Genomic DNA, 19,633 nt, shown 5'->3' on the forward strand with positions numbered 1-19,633 from the left:
GGAGAAGCAAAAAATGTAAACATTTTTTGAGGAATGCTACATATTGCCACAAAGTGGAGCTGAAATAAAAGAACAGATACATACAAGGACAGCATGAAATTCATCCAGCCAAGCCAACAGAAACCGGCAAAATGCTATGTCAGCATTGACCCTTTCATATCACAGTAAACTGCAAGGTTATTTTAACCTTAGTCTTCAGTTTTGGAAAGCAAAAGGGAGGTTATTACAAAACTTAATTAAAATGTTCCCAGAAAGTTAAAAAAAAATTACGAAACCAAACATTTTAAAAAAATACGTTTCACCACTCTTACGAAAACTGAAACCTGCATACTGATCCATTGGGACAGCCATACTCAGCTACACGGAGGTCCTTTTCTTTGGTAGTATGGTAGTATGAAGGTTGGTGGAAACGAGCAGGATTCTATCTGCGACACCACATTTGGGCCTCTTTTCCCATATGAGCATTTAAAGTAACTGTTAAAAAGTACTGCTACACACTCTTCTCTCCATTAGGGTCACAGTTTGACTACTTGGAAAGTATTCTGTAATATTATTATTGTTACCTTAGGGGTAAACTTGTACAAAATCTGCTCACAGACCACACCTTAATGTAAATGAATCTGCAGCCTAAAAACTTTGCAGAAGTCCAAGTGAAAGTAGATGTCTATCCAAATAGTACTGTTTCCTTCTTCATTCATTGAAGACACGTGCAACAAAGTGTGGAAATTAAGAAAGCTTACTAATAACAAAAAGTAAAAAGCAATTTCGGACAGTGTTGCTAAAGTGGGAAAGCAGTTTCCGGAAAACAAAACAAAACAAAACAGGATTATCTTGAATAGTATCTTAAATTTATCCCTGAATGCACAAAGCAAGAGTCATACTGGCATGTTTATATCAATAATTATTTAAACCAAGAGGCATTAATACATTCTCAGACATATTTCAAAACAAATAAGCAGGTTAGAAATTCTACATTATGTTTGTACAGACAAGCATTTTATATATATAAATATTTAGTTGATAAGGCAGTATCTTGGGCCCTGAAGTAACTGCTGGGTAGGGAGTAATTGTTCATTGTAAGACTGAGGGTCACCATAATCTTAAACAGCCATCGCAGGTTCAAAATCCATCTGACTTAGGCCACAGACTCTACCATCTTACCTGTGAGAAAGCAAAATGCTCAGGACTTCAACCTTTTTCTATTTGCATTCAGCTAACTAATGATAAGTTTGCCGTGGTGCAAAAAGATTCTAAGCAATACACTTTGTGCATGTTCAGCTTGCATCTGTAACTCCCATCATTTTATTTTAAAAACACTAACCCACACTATGAACACGGAGTCTAACAAAGTTGCCTTTGCTTCCATAGCAAAGTAATTCCAGAGTTGTGTTTAGGAGCATAAACTTTGGCACTCTTAAAACATTTACAATCTGTAAAAGAAAAGCTTATAGCAGACACAACTACGTCTTCAGCTTAATAGCACAAAACAACAGAACTCTTTATGAGCCCAACAGTGACCTCTAGGAGTGCAGAGATGTATAGCTGTAGAGCAACAGGACCTGCCAGCTGCAGAACAATGTTCCTTTTATCTCAGGATAAAACTGATAGTGAAAAAAAAGATCCGCAGATTAAGTCAAAGGTTTATATCTCTCTCCATTACTGGGGTCATAGTTTTACCAACTCTTTTGCTGGGTTAGCTGGCAGAACCACTGAAAGATGCCATCCTGCCCGCTGCTGTTCTTGGCCACTTTTCCCATCCATGTCTTTGTCATTGGGTGCATCCTTGCAGACATGCAGTGAACTCAACTGAGGAACTGACATGGATCAAAGCTAAACTTCCCCACCCCCAGCCCTCTGAAGTAGTTTTCAATCACATCAGTACCTGGATCCAGATCACTTCATGGCTCAAATAACACTTGTGCTGGTGTGAGAGAGAAGAAAAGTGAAAATAGAAACAAGACCAATGACTTTTACAGTGGCACCAGCTCATATCACCTCCTTGTGTACATGAAACTGTGGTGTGACCATCCATTGCTCTGCCATGTACCACTCCTTACACTGTCTACAATAAGCACTAAGCTAGAGCTAACTCTGAATTCACCTTTGTCTAAAACTTGTTTACGATTTCTGAAAACAAACATGATGTGATTGTGGCAGCTATTTTGTAGCAGTCTTGCACTGACATAGAAGCATCTGTTCTACAGTTCCCACAACACTTTACACTGTGGAAGATGTATTACTTCTAGCCATGTTTCAGGTCTTGATTTTTTCTTCTTCCACAGGAGTGGAACAGCAGTGTTGAGAGAAGGTAGTTCTCATGATCCAGCCCTGGTTCCCCAGCCCTACCTACACTGAGCAAACACATCTGCATTTCCTGGAGTGGCCTACGGAGTATGTCCGGAGGGGTCAACTTTCTCTGCCTACCATTATATAAGGGCCACCACATAAATCTTCATAATAGGAAAATTAGGAGCTTCCTCAGCAGCATTCAGCTCCAGTTAGAGATAGACCTCGGGTCTCGACTCACCTTGTAAACACAAAATGGTCAAAATGAGTAGCAGATGAAAATAAAATACACATTAAATGTGTAAAAAGGAAAGACTGAAAGCCAGACAAGAGCACAGGCAATATCTTAAAACCTTAGTTCAATTACACAATGCGATTTATAGTTATTTTCATACAGAGATGTCTGTCCAGAGACATTCAACTACACAATTTAGGAATGTGTTAATGGCATGCATTTCTCCAAAAGCAGTAATTTTAAAGCTGCCTTTCCTGAGTGTCTGCTACAGACAAACAGTTCATTTTTGAGAGAGAAGAAATGAAGAAGGAGAAAAAGAGAGAAAGAAAAACAGAGACTTTGTAACACTGAAGCAGCTGTGTGGGAGCACTAACAGTCCTCAAATGTGGTCTGAAGACTACGTGCCTACGTTGACAAGGTCAATCTAATTCCCTTGTGCTAATAGACCTGAAAACAGATCCTCATTAGAGAAAATCAGCCACTGACATAAACTAGATGGAACCTGCTTTAGCGCTGCTTCCCGTTCCCAAACAGTATAGCTTGCATATAATGATAGATGAGGGAGAAGCAAGGCAAAGGTTTACTTTAATTGCCAGCTATCATAAGCAAGTATCAGATTTGCTACAGACTGGCCCACAGAACCAAAAATCTATTAACATTTGCCCAAATACCCTCTTACAGCTCTGGAACATGCATAGCCTTGAGCAACTTTCACCTTTGCTATCATCTGTAACCAGTCCCATTTTCAGAAAGCCACAGATTCTTCACTTTCATATTCAACCACTTCATATCCCTACCACTTCAGAGATTTCACTGGGACAACTACTATAGCAAAGGTATAGCCATTAACTGACAAAGTCAAGAGGTAGATGTCAAGTAATGGGAGGCAAAGAATAATGCCCTGTGGCTTTGATTCAAAGAAAAGCAGCTGTGAGTGGTTCAGGTTGGTAGTAGCTCCCCTCACTACTATATTCTAATACTGTATGGTTGGTTTTGATGCAGATAATTCAGACTGCTCTTTAAGCTCAGTACATGGAATTTGCCAATGTAAAATTAAGTTTACAGCATGTTTGTTCTGTCCTTTATTAGCCTGTAAAGTGTTAAAGTCGTTATGTTTCTGGACTCTTCCTTTGCAGACAGTCTTGTTACTTGGGCTCTCTCCAAGCTATACCAAGAACTCTCTCTCCACTCTCTTCCTATTTCTCTCCTTGGAAAACCCACTGCCAGTTAGAGGAGAACTGACTGAGCAGGCTTTTGCTGAGCATCTGCTACCACATTTCCTCATTACATTCTGAAATTGTACTTTCTAGTATTCACTAAAGACACGGCACAGATGACTTGTCAAGTTAAACATCCTTCCTGTGCAGTAACAGCACACTATAAAGCCCCTGCCCTGTAACTTAAATGAATATAAAAGGATGTATACACCACCCCCACCCCCCAAGTTAAAATAGATGACTAGCCATGCCCAAGAGCTAAAATGCTGCTGGTAGCTTTTCTATCACCTAGCTGCTGCAGTACTGCATTTTCTGGAGATATATAAAGTTCTGTATATATAACCCAGTGCTCTGAGCAAGCTGCTTTTCCAACGCACAGTTCTGCCTCTCCATCTGAGGCCTGAGGAACCTCCATTTTGTATTCTCTCTTACATTGATACACTCTCAGACCACCAGCAGCGTCTCTCCTTGTAATCTACAGGCTTGTCCTATTCCCAACAGCTTAAAGGTGCCTTTCATGCTACTTGGGTAGAATTCCCTCTCAAAATGCTTTGATGCAAATTTTGCCCTCAGGGACAAAGCCAGGGAAGATATTGTCCCTGCTTTGAAGTCAGTCAATGTCTTGCTATAACAAGCTGTCTGCTGAAGATGGATATTCACAGACCCTGCTGGCCTAGGGAATGAAGTCTAGTTTTTTTCAGGTGTCAGAGCAAAGCACAATGATTAACACAAGCACACCAAGCCAGGTTGTCTCTTTCAGATAAACAAACTTAAATGACAATTTGAAAAGCTCAGAAATGCTTCTCCAAAAACTCGAAAAGGCCAGAAACTAAAAATGGCATTTTTGGCATTTCTCAGGACTACTCTGTTTCACAAACTTCCAAAGTGAGGAATCCACAAAGAGTAAAAGCAGTTCACAAGGCAAGTCCGTTAGCTGGATGAGAGCTCCTTACACTCACAAAGGACAATCTATATCCACAGCACCATTACTTACAGATTCCTGCATGGGGTGACTGAGAGGTTTGTCAAGAGCTGCCATGCTGCTCGGCATGTCTGGGGGATGTGACAGCTGTGGCCCATGCATGAAGTCATTCATAGACGTGCCACCGGGGTTCCCATGTGGGAAGTCAAAATTGCCATGACCTTGATAACTGTTGCCTAAAAGAGAAACAGATGTGACATGAAAGAAACTATTTGTTTCCCAACATTGATCTCTCAGTGTATCTTGTAAAAGCTGTGTGGCATGGTATCCTCCCTGCACAGCACAGGGCAACTGCCACGCTGAATGTGACAACACTGTGCTCCCCACTGCTGGAGTGAACTGGAGGAATAGGGAGGAAAAAACATCACTCAGCTTTCAAATACTGGCTGCTATAATAATTCAGGTACGTGTTGTAACTAATTGAAAACTGCTGGCGTTTTGAAAAACCACTGTCAAGTCATCACATAAACTTAACCAAATTGAGAAGTGAAAGGGATATTTTATTCTATGGAATATTTGCATCTGGAAGCATCTTAGTGCAACTGAGACTGACTGCCCAAGTCCAAAATTATTTATAGGACACCTGTGTTATTTATGTCTATGCTTCTATGCACTCAGTAAGATTGTAGCATTGCTTCAGTTTCTGAGGAAGCTAATTGACAGAACTGTATCAGAAAGATGCCATAGTACCAGTTCATAGCATAGCATCTATTTTATCTCTTCTTCTGCAGTATAAAAAAGCAACTTCCATTAAGATAACACAAAAGAGGCCTTCATGTCTAACTGGGGTTTGTGATGTAATTCTCCTTGCTCCCACAAAACCTAATAAAATTCACTTGACTGTCTGCAAATATAACATCGATTTTCCCCTCTTGGATCTACTCGTCTCATTTTCAGAGTTACAAACTGGCTGCCTGTAGCCTGTGTTTCAGCATGTGGATATGTATGCTCGTAACGAAAAACTAGTGAATTTATGAAATTCACCTAACTTCAGTCTGAAACAATGTTCTCCAAAGCACAACAATTTCACACCAATTCAGAATAAATGATCTGGACTTACCCCGACACATCTACCATCTAGCAACAAGCCTGGAGTCCCCTGCTGATCTGCAGGACAAGTACTGTATGACCATCATTGGTATGTTTTGATCCGTCCCACCTCAGCCCAGTGATCTTCACTTGAATTCTAAAGCAAGCGTGTATCCCAATACAGGGATTTTACTCTCCATATTTTTTCTGTCCAGATCCCTCTGTTAACACTTCCAACTGAGATACCAACTCTGGTGGCTTATTTGCTATGAACAGCAAAAATTGAACTAAAGCCGTTCAGCTATTTCGTATAAGCAACTGAGTTGGATGATACTGAGCTCTGGAATAATAGAATAGCTTTGGAGCTTGCACAGAGAGGCTGCAGTTCATCAGCTGAAGTACAGCAGCTTTAAATGTTCAAGTCAAGAAGGGAGTTTGACAAACTGAAGTAGCTGCATCATTTGCTCTTTAGCACAGCTTCACAAGCAGAAGTTTAATCTCAGAGGAATAGAAGTCATTAGCCGTGTAAGAGTATTTCTCAAAGAAGTCAGGACTTTGATCTATCATGTAAATACTGCAGACCCTTACTAATTCTCATTTTGTTAATCTGCAAACTGGATGAGTCTCACAGAATATAGCTGGTCTTGCCTTGCTTCTCAGGAAAGATTTAATAGCAGTGAGCTGGAATAAGGTCTTGTGTTACTGAGTACTTGTTATATTTGCAAATTAAACTCCAGTATGCTTACTGTAAAACCCAAATAAACAAACATGAATGACAGCAGTAATACTACTACTACTACTTTGCTCTAGAGTACTGTTAATCAGAGGACTTTACCTAATTCTAAACACTAACTTTCATTGCACGTATTGATGGAGAATGAAGACGCAAGGCAGTATGCCCAGGGAGTTACAGCCACGCAGCAGCATGCCCTCCTCTGGGGGAAGAGTTTTGCCACATGCTGAGGGACAGACCTATAAAGACATTTAGGATAATCTGGTGCTCTGGATTGATATGCTTACTGCAGGGGACATAGGAGAGCGTGGGTTCCACCTGCCGTTGATGAGTCAGGGCTCCGAGAAGCAATGACTACCTCTGCTACAGGATCCACAGGGGAAGGCAGGGAAGTAACAGTCTAGGCAGCAGTCATTACACAAACCCTATACTCCACTTCATGTGACTACCCTGTCCATTCCGAATTATAAGCTAGAAAGATGATGAAGAATAGATGGCTCTGTTCTCATGCTCTGACTGCACTTCACTCCTACTAAACGAGTGAAAAGTTTGTGATTCAGTGCTCTTGGCTTTGTTATAGTAATCATTCATCTGTCTGAAAACTGAAAAAGTTTTATCATCTGTCATCAGTTTTGCAGTCATTGGAGCAAATTAACCATATTTTGCATGCAATCTATATTTTTCTTCAAATGCCTGCAAAAAGCACATATATCACCTTGTAATCAATTTGGGGATTCTGATGGTGTGAACAGTTGGTCTTTTCCCAGAGCTGAACTGAGTCATATCATATTACTTGCAAAAGAAACAGTCTCTGGTTTCATATTTTCAGAATTGTCACCATAATTAAGTTATTCACAATATACCAGTCATTTGAAAATGTATCTCCACTGCCGAAGAAACAGGGAACTAAATACAATCTGGCAGCACATGGGTAGAGGAACTCAAAAGTAATTTTCTAATGCAAACATGTTTGCAAAGCAGTTAAAAGTCATCCACTTTCTGGGTGGCCTACCAAATGTCACCCACTCGGCCACAAGTTAAACTTAGTGGCCCAGGTAGCAGGGTTAATGGGTCAGGTTCTCTACTTTGTCACTTCTGTAGCACTAGGAGCCTTCACTTGAATGAGATTGGAACAGAAGGAAAATGGACAGAAAAAATGAGGAAAGATGTATATTGTGGCAGGCCATGAATACATAGGGTAACATACAATGTTGATTCAGGGAGGGCTGCATGGCAATAGGTATGACAAGTACCAATTTCGTTACTAAAATATATTTTCCTCTAAACAGATGAACCTTAAATGAAAAGACTGATGCAGAATTTCAGAATTGCAGCCATACAATTTGCTTTCCTTATGCATCTTTCTGAGAAGATGCACTGACATACCTGAATCACAAAACTGACTGAACCACTGACTTCTAGAGTGACCGCCTGGGTGCACAAAGCTGTAAAACTAACCTTGGTTACCATATTCAGTGGAGCTGTTGCCTCCTGGAGGAGGGGGTAGGGATGGGTAAGGTGACGGGCCAGGACCCAGAGCTGCAATCATCTCCATCACATTTGGCATGATCATCTGGCTTGGACTCATGGTCTTAAATCTCTTTGAGGGAATGCCATCTGGGTCATCTTTGATGTGAATATCTGACTTTATAGGGACTGGCCTCCAACTGCAAGTTGGATCAATGGTAACTTCTTCAAACTCTGAGCTGTAAAATAATGTGAAAATTTTAGCAAATTAATTTATTATTATTTTTTCTTAATCAATTCTGCTGAAGTTTCCGTAAGAATGTGCATGGTAACAAATGTTCTGAAATGCTCTAGTATAATACAACCTCAAGATCTTTCAGTCCTCAAGTGTGTGCCGAAAGCCAGTTTTAAAAAAGGCAACTGTGAGAGCACATTTCTCTGTTTATCCACACAACAAAATCCAAACATATCTATGTGGTCTGCCACATGTGAATCAGAGGGACTACTTGTAAATACGAGAAATCATTCAATTCTCCATTCCCACTCTTGCCTCTGCCTCATTGGTGAGGCTGCCATCAAGAGATAATGCAAAAAAAAGATCTATTAAGTAGATGGAAACTCATTCACTGTATCACTAACTCCACCAAGGAGCCATGAAATAGAATATTCAAGTTCAATCACTAAGACTTACTTTGGCGTGACTGTCTCAGTACTCATTAACATATCTCCTAGTTGCTTAGTCTTGGATATCAGAAATAAGTAAGTTCACTTACTTTTGTATAGCGTTCAGAATACCCCACATGTACTGGTCAACCTCCAAGCCCTCTAGCAGAGCGGTTTTACTAGAAAGGAAAAAAACCCCAAACCTCATGTCAGAATATCGCTACACATGTGTAAGATAGGGATGGAAGAAGCATAGGTTAGTGATGAAATCAGCGGACTGGAACCCACCAACTTACTATCTCTAACACATAATTTAGGAATGATTTGGGGCAAACAGTTTTAGTTCTACATTTGCATTACCAGGATAATAGTGTTCTACATCAAACAGATGAAATAAGGATACGTCTACTTGTGTGTGTCCACAAGCTGTTCACATCCTTTAAATAATTTTTTTAGTAAAATATACTGTGAATTTAAAGGCTTTTCAAACATAGCAGATCTCTCCTGTGAACATCAGCTAGCACTGGGTTTTTTTCAAATTAGATCTTTTTTTTTTCAGCTACACAGTAATACAGCTTCAAAGTAACTACATCTTATAGCTATTTTACTTAAGATCAGCACGGATGGGGACAGAACAAAACAAATGTGGAAATGAGTTAGTTACATAGGCACTTAGGTCTGAATGTAGGTGCTCAGACTCAGAGAAACAGGACAAAAATTTTGGCCTGGATGCTTGAATACATAAATTAAGAAAGAAGACATCTGATTCTTGTGATATTTTTAGCCTGACTTAGAAGACAGGTAAGATTCAGGCAGTTCAGAGAAAGCACCTGCACTTTAGGATATGTATCAATCATGGATAGTCATCGAAACAAGCTCATCTCAAGCCTGCAGTGTCAACAGAAGCAGATAGAATGGCCAATCTCCACTCCTGTTTATACCAAACATCAGCTGGTGCAGCAGGGATTGAACTGGAGACTTGCAGAGCTGAAGCACAAGCTGCTACAGCTACAGCTGCTTGAGCTAAAGAGCCCTGGCTCCTCAGCTGAGGCTGGAACAAACTCGTAACCCTGTGGGCTGAGCACAGTAGGTTACAGACACTGAACTGGCCTGCAGACATTCTGCGATTCTTTCTGCCCACTTAAACTAAGAACGGGCAGTCTGTAACCACTTCCAAGCTTTTTGTTCTATTTCTTCTGCAGTATACCAGCTCTCTGGTGAAAGCATAAGCTTGAAAGTATGCCAAGGTATCCCTCTTTTCCTTTAAGCAATCACTCCAAACTTTTGCTCCTTAGAAATCTTTTACCTTTTTTAAAATCAGCCTTATTCTGCACTAGAATTCTTCCTGCTTTCTGCTCTCACTTTAATTTGCACTTGATGTTGACTTTGACCTTGGAGGATCCAACGTCATTGCTACCTAATTACTGGGTAATGTTGCAGTCTCCAAAATTCCCCTTCTCGAACACTGCCATTAACTGCGTATCTGTGACTCAAAGCACAGTACCTGAGACAGTTATTTGGCATCCTTACTTAATGTTCAGCTGGATGCTGAACACTTTAGTATCTACATATTCGAATTTCAGTAATGTGGGCATTACAACATTAAAATTATACAAGAATAACTCTAGAATAGATTATCCATTCTTTTGCCATGGCTTGTTATTGTCTGGTAGTTGCTTATATTTCATAATCTAGGGGAAGACAAACTCACAGTTCATTCTTTTATATAGATATCTGTCTTATCAACGTAAATATGTGAGCTTCTTTTGAACTCTGCACAACCCATTGATAGCCTGTAACAAGAGCTCACAGATTATGTATTTTGTGAGAAAATATCTCGTTATCTGCTTTTAAATTTCTAATAATCCAGGGTGTTTCTTCAATTTATGAAATATTGCAGAATTCTCATTGGTCTTTATGCTAGCACTTCCTTTTTCTCCCCTCCATGACCTTAAATATGATCTGAATTTGGTCAAATCGTGTACAACTGCATTTCATTTAGTATGGTTGCACTTACTTGCATACCGGACACCTCCAAGTTCCTCTTTCGCAGTTCAGTTGCAAGTAAGATTCCAGATCAAAGCACTAGGTATCAAAAAGAAATAAAGGAGGGGGGGGGGGGGCGGGGAGAGGAAATCGAGGGAAAATACTGTATTAACTGAATCAGTTGGAAAAAAGTAAAACTGCCATTAAAAAAGCCTACTAGCACTGAAAACTAAACGAAATAGCTTACTTTCTCCCTCTGCATTAAACATATATATATAGTTAATTATACAGGTTGATAGACACAAAGAAATCCCGTTTCATTAGGCGCTCTCATACAATAACCAAGCTAAAGGTATGGTAGCAACACATGGCTGAGGGAATACTACCAGGCCACTGGCATCTACTCACCTGTACATGCTTGCAGTCGTGACCCCTTGCTGGAAGCTGAATCCGCCGGAATGTGATCGGACACTTCAGAGACACTTTAATAGCAGTTTGCTCTACTCCATCTTCCCCGTTTAGTGTCGCATTGCCAGAGGAAGCCGCTACGCTACTGAAGTTCCTCTTTACTGTTTAGGAAGAGGGTATGTGTATGTGTGAGAAAACACACGTGTACTGTAAATTCTAACGTAGAAATCTGAAAGACCAACACTTCAACATTTAAGGGCCAATTTAATGGACAATTTATCCACATAGGTGTATTCTGTGTAATTTAGAACATTCTCCTGAACAAACCATCACACACATGCGTATCAGCTATACCCTCAACAAAATAAAGTGCCATACAAGCAGTTAAAGCAGCCCTAAATAAATACAGAATAATCCTTATACAGGGGGCTTTAGGTAAGTCAAAAAACGAATATGGGGGAAAAGCCAGAGAGATTCTCCTGGAATGGGAGAGTCCTCACTGGGAACTAAGCTTATGTCCTTGGTATTTTGTGGGTTACCCCCACCCAAATAGCCCTCAACATTTGAGGACACCGAGGATTTAATCTATGCACATGATGTTCTGGAAATTCCTGACAAGTACAGCTTAAGGTTTTCAATAAGTAAGTAAATCTTGTGTAGAAATACCGTATCACAAATGAACATAGGCATTCTGGAAAGTCATCACCCACACAAAATGAAAACTCACTCTTAGTGATACAATGTTCTGCTGGGAGGAGGCGTTTCTTTAGTAGACCTTGAAGTACGGAGCGAACTGATGGCCGGTGTACTAACTGCAACACGAACAAGTGTGACTGAAAGAAAATGCATTTCGTTACCAAGAGAACCAACCGCACATGGTAAATACACTGCTGAACAGAGCTGCATTCTTCCCTTGGACACATGGCTTCCATAAGAGCCTGATGCTTAAATATGAAAGCCAGTTCTGCTCTGCTGCACACATGCGCTCCCTTAGCGATATTCTGCATGCTGTGCAGTATGTTATTCTGTGCTCCAGGAGCATAATGTATACAAGGCCTTTAAAAAAAGCAAAGTTTTTCTGCATTTACTCCCTCCTTAATATTCAGAATACATAGGGCTGACATATTAATCTCTGACATCAGGGTTTATTTTTAAAACTCTGGATTCTTTGACACAGTCTAGCCTACCTGCCTGCCCTCAGACTACATTGGAAGTTACAAAAATGATTTGCTACTGATGTGTCTGGAACCAACTGAATCTTCTTCCCCAACACAGAGCTTGTTGTGGATTCACAGGATGCTGCCCCTGCTCTTAGCCACCAGATAAATGACATTATGCAGAGAAACATCAGTGCGAAGTAAAGCAAAATGGGTGGATGGCCTCTTGTGAAAGTGCTTCACACTGTGACCTTGGGAGAGGTAGCAGCTCGCTTTCTTGTCAGTGACAACAGAACAGTCAAAAGCTCAGACTGTGTGTGTGCAACAGTTTGCATTAAAAATACAGTACTTGTCTCTGAGAGTAACTAAACCATGGAAAAGGAGAAAGGGGAAAGTTGCATGGTCTAGACTGCATCATGGAATATGAGTTTTTTCATCTGAAAAGCTATTTGAAAAAATCATCACCACCATCAATGATTATGGTGTTGATGTTCTCATGTCAAACCAAACACAGTTTAATAGCCTAAGTAAATGAAATTATTACTGGACAACAGTCTGCATCACAATAATCTACTTCTACATTAATACACTTTAGCTGCCTTGTTACACAGGCACATGCTAAATAGGCAGGAGATCAAACTTCCTTCCTCCCCTAGACCACAAGTCTTTTCAGAGACACCAGAAAGACACCACTATATTCTGCAATAATTCAGCAGCAAAAATTTCCATATTAGCACTCTGACTGTGTCAACATCATCAAACAAGCACCTTACCAGAAAAATGCATGGAAAAAAATGAGAGTAAGGCTCTTTCAGCTAAGGCAACATTTGCAAACTGTACTAAATAGCAAACTCAGCATCAGCAGCTGCAGCCGTGAGCTCAGTGTACTTACACAACAACATGCTGTGACTGTAATTTGAATCGTGTTTCTTCCTGGCTGGCAGACGTGCTTTAGGTGCAGAGGTTTATGAGATGTCTTGTTGTCACCACGTTCAATGGTAAGTGGGGTTGCATTAACGCTGACCTGGACTGAAGCTGGCCAGTTTGTGTTCATTTGTCTGTCTTCATGGTGATAGCACTTGAACTGTAATTCCAAGTCAGACCTGTACAACAACCAATAAATCGTCCTTTAAGTTTGCTTTCACATTGCAGAAGGAGATTGTTTTGATGCTAGGAACACTTTATCAATCAGATTATTTTTACAGAATTATTGCCAGTGAATTACATAATATACTTTCTTCATAAAAGCCCTTAACAGAAGTAAGTCATGATGAATTAATGATGCAAGCATGCCATGAAGTTGTTGTTAATGTTTTACACTTATAAAGGACTTCCCAAGGGAACATCTCAAACCACTTTGCAAAACTAGACCACGGAATGATCCTGCAGAAAGAAAAATTTTAACATCAGGTAGGTCCTTCCTGTGTGTTAAGAGTTAAGAACAAGAAAGTGATACGCTGCAGTGGGTTGTGCTGGAAGACTGTGGGTTCTTCACTACTTTAGAGCATTTAAAAGAACATTTGAATGAGTACTTGTCACACAAAATACAGGTACAGCTAATCCTGCCTTGGAACAGGTAAATCAACTAAAATAAAATGACCTCTGTATCTCACCCCCTTTGTTTCTGTGATTCCAGATTAACACAGCTGTGGATTAAATCTACCCAATTTAGACCTTCTTTCAGAGCATGAATTCCTCCCACCTCTCTAATAATAACTTCCACATGCTATTTAGCTCCTCAAAAATTAGTTTTGTAACACCTCCAAAAAAGGAAGAGGCTGAGATTAAGTTAATCACAAATTAAGTGGGTAGAGACTATGACTTCAGTTTCATACATGGATGTTAACCTTGTGTTAGGAATGAGTAATTTGACGAAGAAATTTAAAAGAACATGAAGAACTGAACTGAAATGTCAGGATACTGCTGTTCATGACAGCAAAAGAGAGCTGAATGTTTATCTTTTATGCTTGAAAATCTAGGTGCTCATTTCTTCATCTTGCCTGAAGGAAGATATCTTTGTAAGATCCATGAGGAACAACTCATTCAGGAGATCATCACCTTAACTGCCATTTTCCTTACCCAAACCCAGAGATTTCAATTCTGACTTAACATCGTCTTTTCTGGATTTCAAAACATCAAGATTTAGCACTGGATAAAAACGTGGGGGTTTTTTAAAAAGAAAGGTATAGAATACAAATTACCTGACCTTTCAACATAATCCATCTATATTAAGTCTTTCCAGGCTTTTTTTTCAGTATTTTATTAAGAATTTTTTGAAAGCTCTCTCTGCAAGATCCACTGGAGATTCTCACCTCACAAGAACACACTGCAGTCACCCAAACCCAGAGGGAAGCAAGGTTTGGTACCTCTGATATAAAAACCAAGCAGATTAAGCGTGCTCCCGAGGACTCTGAGCAGGCCTGCTGAATGTCACAGAGCAGTGACAGAGCTCAGGAGACCCTCATGTTCTTAGCATGCAGTGTCTCCACCATGGGACGCTATTAATAACTGAGCAGTGCTAAGACTGAACCAGCTTCAAGGCGACATTTTCCCTGCCTTCAACCTTTCTGTTTCTCGTAACCATGAAAAGTTCCCAGCGGGAAGAAAAATAGCTGCATTGCTATTAATTATGTGTGTACATGTGAGTCATTTTGCCGAATATTTTAACTGGCAGAAAAATACTAAGAATTGGCTCGATTCCACCATTCTCTATAAAACCAAAATCCATCCACACATGTGACTAATTCATTTTTCTGGAATCCATCCAGCCCTGAGTTAAATATGAAATGACTTCATTACAGGACCATCCGTTCTCCCCACTATTAACAAGCTTTTCAAAACAGCAGACCTGAGCACAGTTTACCTATGAGTCTTCATTAAAATAAGTTTAAATAAAGGCTATGTGTTTGGTGAGCTAAGGAAGAAAGAAAGAAAGAAAGAACAGATATTAAGAAACAGCCTCATGCCTCAGTGCAGCACTATAAATCTACTGAATGAGCCAGCACAATCCCCAGTAGTGATTACTTATTAATAAGAACCGACAAATAACTGCCAAAACTCCCTCTGCTGCGAGTACTCCACGATAATGAAATGCAAGTAAGCAATAACTGACCTCAAAGTTAGGTGTTAATTATTGGATGTGGTCTGCCTGCAATCTCTCTCCCTTCCAAATCCCAGGCTACCTCAGGGTAGGGGGGCACCGCAGCAGCAAGGAATTCTGCATCCCACATCAAGCCTCGGCTTTAGAGCCAGAGTTTGCCCCTGGGGCAGGGAACTGAGCACACCTCTCTGCCCACCTCATGCCTTCCACACCATGGAAATAGAAGTCTCAAGTGGATTCCAGTGAATGGGAGGAAGATCCTAACAGGAAAAAAAGCTGAAGCTACAAGTTATCACTTCCATTAAGGTCAGGGGGTACGTGGTCCAGGCTCAGGAAGAAACTGAAAGTGAGGCAGGCGTAACGGAAAATGTGCTTAAGATGCTGCATTTTACCATCTCAGCTGCTACACCTGTGAAACAACCTCCATACAAGATCCTGAGCAACTAACCAGCCCCCCACAGCACACAGAGACAGGCTCAATGTCATCAGCAGCCAGGATAAACACTGAGATGCTTTCTGAGAAAAACAGAACAAGGAGACAAAATTATTCTGTGGTATCTGAAAATATAAAAAAAAAATTAAGGGTCTGATTTGTCATTTCATCTAAAGCCCTTCCACGAGCACGGTGGAATCAGGACATAACCTGGAATCACTTACGCAGATCTACTTTAAATGCAGGAAGGTACCACCTAGGAAAACTATTCCTCTGTGCTGGAAAGTAGTACTTGCTGTAAGTGAAAACCAGAAGCCTTTGTACGTGGAAAGCTATGCTCCGATATTTCTGACCTGTCCTTACTTATGGAGTCATAGGAGAGGGGGAATTTCAGAACTTAGTTTCTAAAGTTTGGAGGATTTAAGCACTTGTCTTTCCAAATTATTTTACCAAGCCTCCAAATCGGGTCCTTCATCAGTGTGTTATTTTTCATTATCAGATACTCTGCACCATTTAATTTAAGCATAAACTGTAACAGCCCTGCGTAGTTACTCCTGCAACTAACATTTCACAGGCCACAAAGCACCTAGGACTTCAGGGTCTCCTAAATGGAAGTTTGTAACGGCATCGGTCGTGCACATCCCACACCCGTTACACCCAGAGCAGAAATGACGGAACAGTTGCAGTGATTTTTCAAACACTACCTGCCATATGCTATCAGCAAGGAGATGCAACACAGATCAGGAAGCATTTTAGAATGTGTTGTCTCTGGAAAGTGACAGGTGAGAGTATCTGTGAGTCTAAAGGGCATTTTTCCTATCTAGGCCACAATTTTTAAAGCTAAATTCATGGCAAACCTAAATGAAGTTCATCTGGCCTGCCACTCCTCCACCACTGAGTGCAAGACTTCCTCACAGCAAGGCTGAGCTTACCTCCACATCAGCGTCTGATGAACAGTTGGCCGTAAGTGAAAGACATGGTTACTGACTGCCAGGTTGTGTTCCAGCCGGAAGGGCTCCAGTACAACACCATCTCTCACGGGAAACGTCAGACGCAGCTCATCATTGTGGTTGGCTGGGATCGAAGAGGGAGAGAAAGCGTGAACTTTCCCTTTAGCATCTGCAGTGCAATAATAATGTGTATATTTATACAAAATAGTAACAAATGGCACAGTGATCTGCTACTGGGTCTAACTTAGCAGGTTCATACACACAGAAAAGAAAATCACAAGTAACTACATCATCTAACTGATACAAGTGACAGGGCTTAAACTGACAGCAATAGCAAACCGAAGTCTTCTATTCTCCCACACTTAACATTAGGACCTTAGCATTCCAGCCACAAACAGAAACCAGGCATGGCAAGAATTCCTGTTTTTTATTATTGGATAGGTTCTGTATTGAGGCTTACTCTGTTGGCAGAAGACTGACAACAAATCTCTTAATTATGGCAAACTGTGATAATGCTTATTTTCCCCGCTTTGAACTGGGATCAACATTACCCAATTAGTTCCAACAGTTTCATCAGCTGAAACTAACCAATGAACAAAGACACTGGTATTCAGTTACTATCTGATCTCATAAAACGAGGTTTTGTGGTAGCTTACAGCTAATCTATGAAGTCACATGTCTTTAAATGCTGTGTTCTTGCCCAAATAATACTGCAGGCCACCTTCCTATACTTCATTTTTCAGCTAACCTGAACTCCAAACACCAGCTGCAAAGTGCTAATGCAGCAGCAGGTTTTTTTACAGAAAACATAAAGGTTCTCCGAGTTCCCTAGTAAATGATATCTCCTATTGTTCATCAGTCACTTCAAAACCTCAAATATCTTGTGCTAGTATACAGCCAGTGAGATCTTGTTATTCCTTCCCTGTTCCCAGCCAAACGCAACCGTGATGTTGAGTGGCTTTGAAAGGAACATATATCATTTTTTGGCATACTACTGAATATTCTTAAGAAGCCTGTATGGATCACAACAGAGACACCGCTATAAATATTCACATTTTACGCTATTCTGCAGTGATGTTCAATGAATGGCTTTGCCCTTGAACAGAACAGATCACAATGAAAGTTCATACAATAAACAAGCCTACCAAGCACACATAACGCAACCCAAAATCAAGTGTTTTATCTTCAGGAAGCATATCAAAGGAGTACTTCAGGAGTAAAATCCTTGCAAGTTTAACCTGGAAGAACTTTTCTGATACTCTGTTTTAGGAGGGGATAGTAATCTTTTTCTTTCCTGTCCACTTGCTTTAGTGAGCCTGCAGCGTGCACTCCACCTATCACAACTTAGCAAGCCGTGCCTCTCCCAGAGCAGCAATCAGAGCTAGTTTCCAGACTCTGAAATGTATGTGACAGAGAACAGAGGGACGATAAATGACTGTGGGGGCATTCTGTTTGCTACTCACTTGGAGGTGGTGGTAAAGCATTGATATTTGGTTTAATGTCAGGTGGGAATGGTGGCTTGACATCCTGGTTAGGTGACAGGTATGGAGGAATATTGCTCCCTGGAGTCATAGGTGGCGTGGGGTTTCCTGGAACAGGTGAATGAGGGTAATTTGCCACAGGTACAGGCCTTGATGGCTAGAAAATAAATAACATCACATTGTTATTGCAGTCTGAAAATAAGAATAATAAGCCTTGTGAACTGCACTGTTATCAAACACCAAAGACTACAAACAAGGTAGGGAGGCCCCTTTGTCTCCAGAAGGGCAAGAAACCACAGGATGTCCCATGAGGCCTTTGGGGAAGAGGCAGACTAGGAAAGAAAAGCAGGAACTGAAACCAGCAGACCAGCCAGCTTAATTCAGGCAATGACCAGATACAAGCAAGGCTGCCAAGAGGCTTATCACGTTCCTCTGAACGCTCTCTTTCCAAAACCAACCAGCCATTCACTTCAGTTTTTCCACACCACCACAACCCACCCAGCCCTTTGTATCTCTTTGGCTTCCTCCCAAAATAGCCCCAGTGCACAAAAGCCTACATGAAAAACAAAATCCAAAGACATGCAATTAGAATGTCTGTGTTCCTTTTACTTCCATCTATCCTTTCTTCAACCCCTATCCAACTCATCTACTCAGAATGAAAGCTCTGGGGGTCAGGGGATGTCTTTTATTCTGTGTACCTACAATTTGATTCTGTTCTTAGTTTGCTGCTGAATAAGACAAACTAAGAGAAAAAGGAGTTAAGTATAAATGGTAGCTATAGTATTAAGACACCATTGGTTTTGTTTCTTGTAATTAAGGGGATGGTTGCAGTTAACAGAATAAACCAATAACAATGATGCGAAGAAAGCTGACATTAAACAAAACTGCAATTGCATGGCACTCTATTGTGATAGCTCGTGTACCATAAACACATACACATGAAAGTGTCAGAAGATGAAAATCTTTACAGACAGCCAAAGTATCAGGACTTCAAATCTGATTCTGTATCTAAATGCTGCACTGCTAGCCTAGGATACTCTAAAGTACGTAAGAAGAAAGATGCATTCTGAAACCTTAAGCATTTACATTTCCAACCATCTTTGCTATTTTCTTTAACACATACAGTTACTATCTCTACAACCACTAGAATCCAAAGGTTCAGGTCATGTCTGTTGCAAGCTGGAATTTTTCCCCTAGCCAGGATAATCTCCCTTCTTAACAAGGTCTCTTATTTTCTGTTTCTAGAACAGTTGATACTTGAATACAAAATAGGGAATGCACTGGAAAGGCCACAGATTCCCTGTTAGAACTATCCTGTAAACAAAAAACAAACACCATCTAAAATAAACACATGTAAAATGTATTAAAAATCTGTCACTTAAAAACTTCACAGTGATCTTCTGGTGTCATTTTAGCATAAGTGACTGCACTGGAATTACAGTAGTTGAGGATCTGTCCCCTCCTCGTGTTATTCCTGGCAGTGTACTGCAAAAGCTGCCACGATGC

At 40.5% G+C, this 19,633-nt stretch overlaps 1 protein-coding gene across 14 annotated transcripts in view; it reads right to left on the reverse strand.

Moving 5' to 3' along the window:
- ZMIZ1 (zinc finger MIZ-type containing 1) overlaps positions 1-19,633 on the reverse strand; it is a 364,045-nt gene that overhangs the window by 9,470 nt on the left and 334,942 nt on the right. For 12 of the 14 annotated variants that reach the window (XR_008236824.1, XM_052798271.1, XM_052798268.1 and 9 more), the window contains 9 exons: positions 18,110-18,284; positions 16,629-16,815; positions 13,056-13,266; positions 11,734-11,839; positions 11,007-11,167; positions 10,630-10,697; positions 8,723-8,791; positions 7,941-8,188; positions 4,733-4,896 (listed from right to left, as the gene is read on the reverse strand). Coding sequence is in view for 13 of the 14 variants with exons in the window: in XM_052798271.1 (XP_052654231.1) it covers positions 4,733-4,896; positions 7,941-8,188; positions 8,723-8,791; positions 10,630-10,697; positions 11,007-11,167; positions 11,734-11,839; positions 13,056-13,266; positions 16,629-16,815; positions 18,110-18,284 (1,389 nt within the window). In the remaining variant the exon portion in view is untranslated. The remainder of the gene's footprint in view (positions 1-4,732; positions 4,897-7,940; positions 8,189-8,722; positions 8,792-10,629; positions 10,698-11,006; positions 11,168-11,733; positions 11,840-13,055; positions 13,267-16,628; positions 16,816-18,109; positions 18,285-19,633) is intronic. The other 2 variants (XM_052798277.1, XM_052798270.1) reach the window with 1 other exon arrangement.

The sequence above is a fragment of the Harpia harpyja genome, chromosome 10 (genome assembly GCF_026419915.1).
Source record: "Harpia harpyja isolate bHarHar1 chromosome 10, bHarHar1 primary haplotype, whole genome shotgun sequence".
NCBI lineage: Eukaryota > Metazoa > Chordata > Aves > Accipitriformes > Accipitridae > Harpia > Harpia harpyja.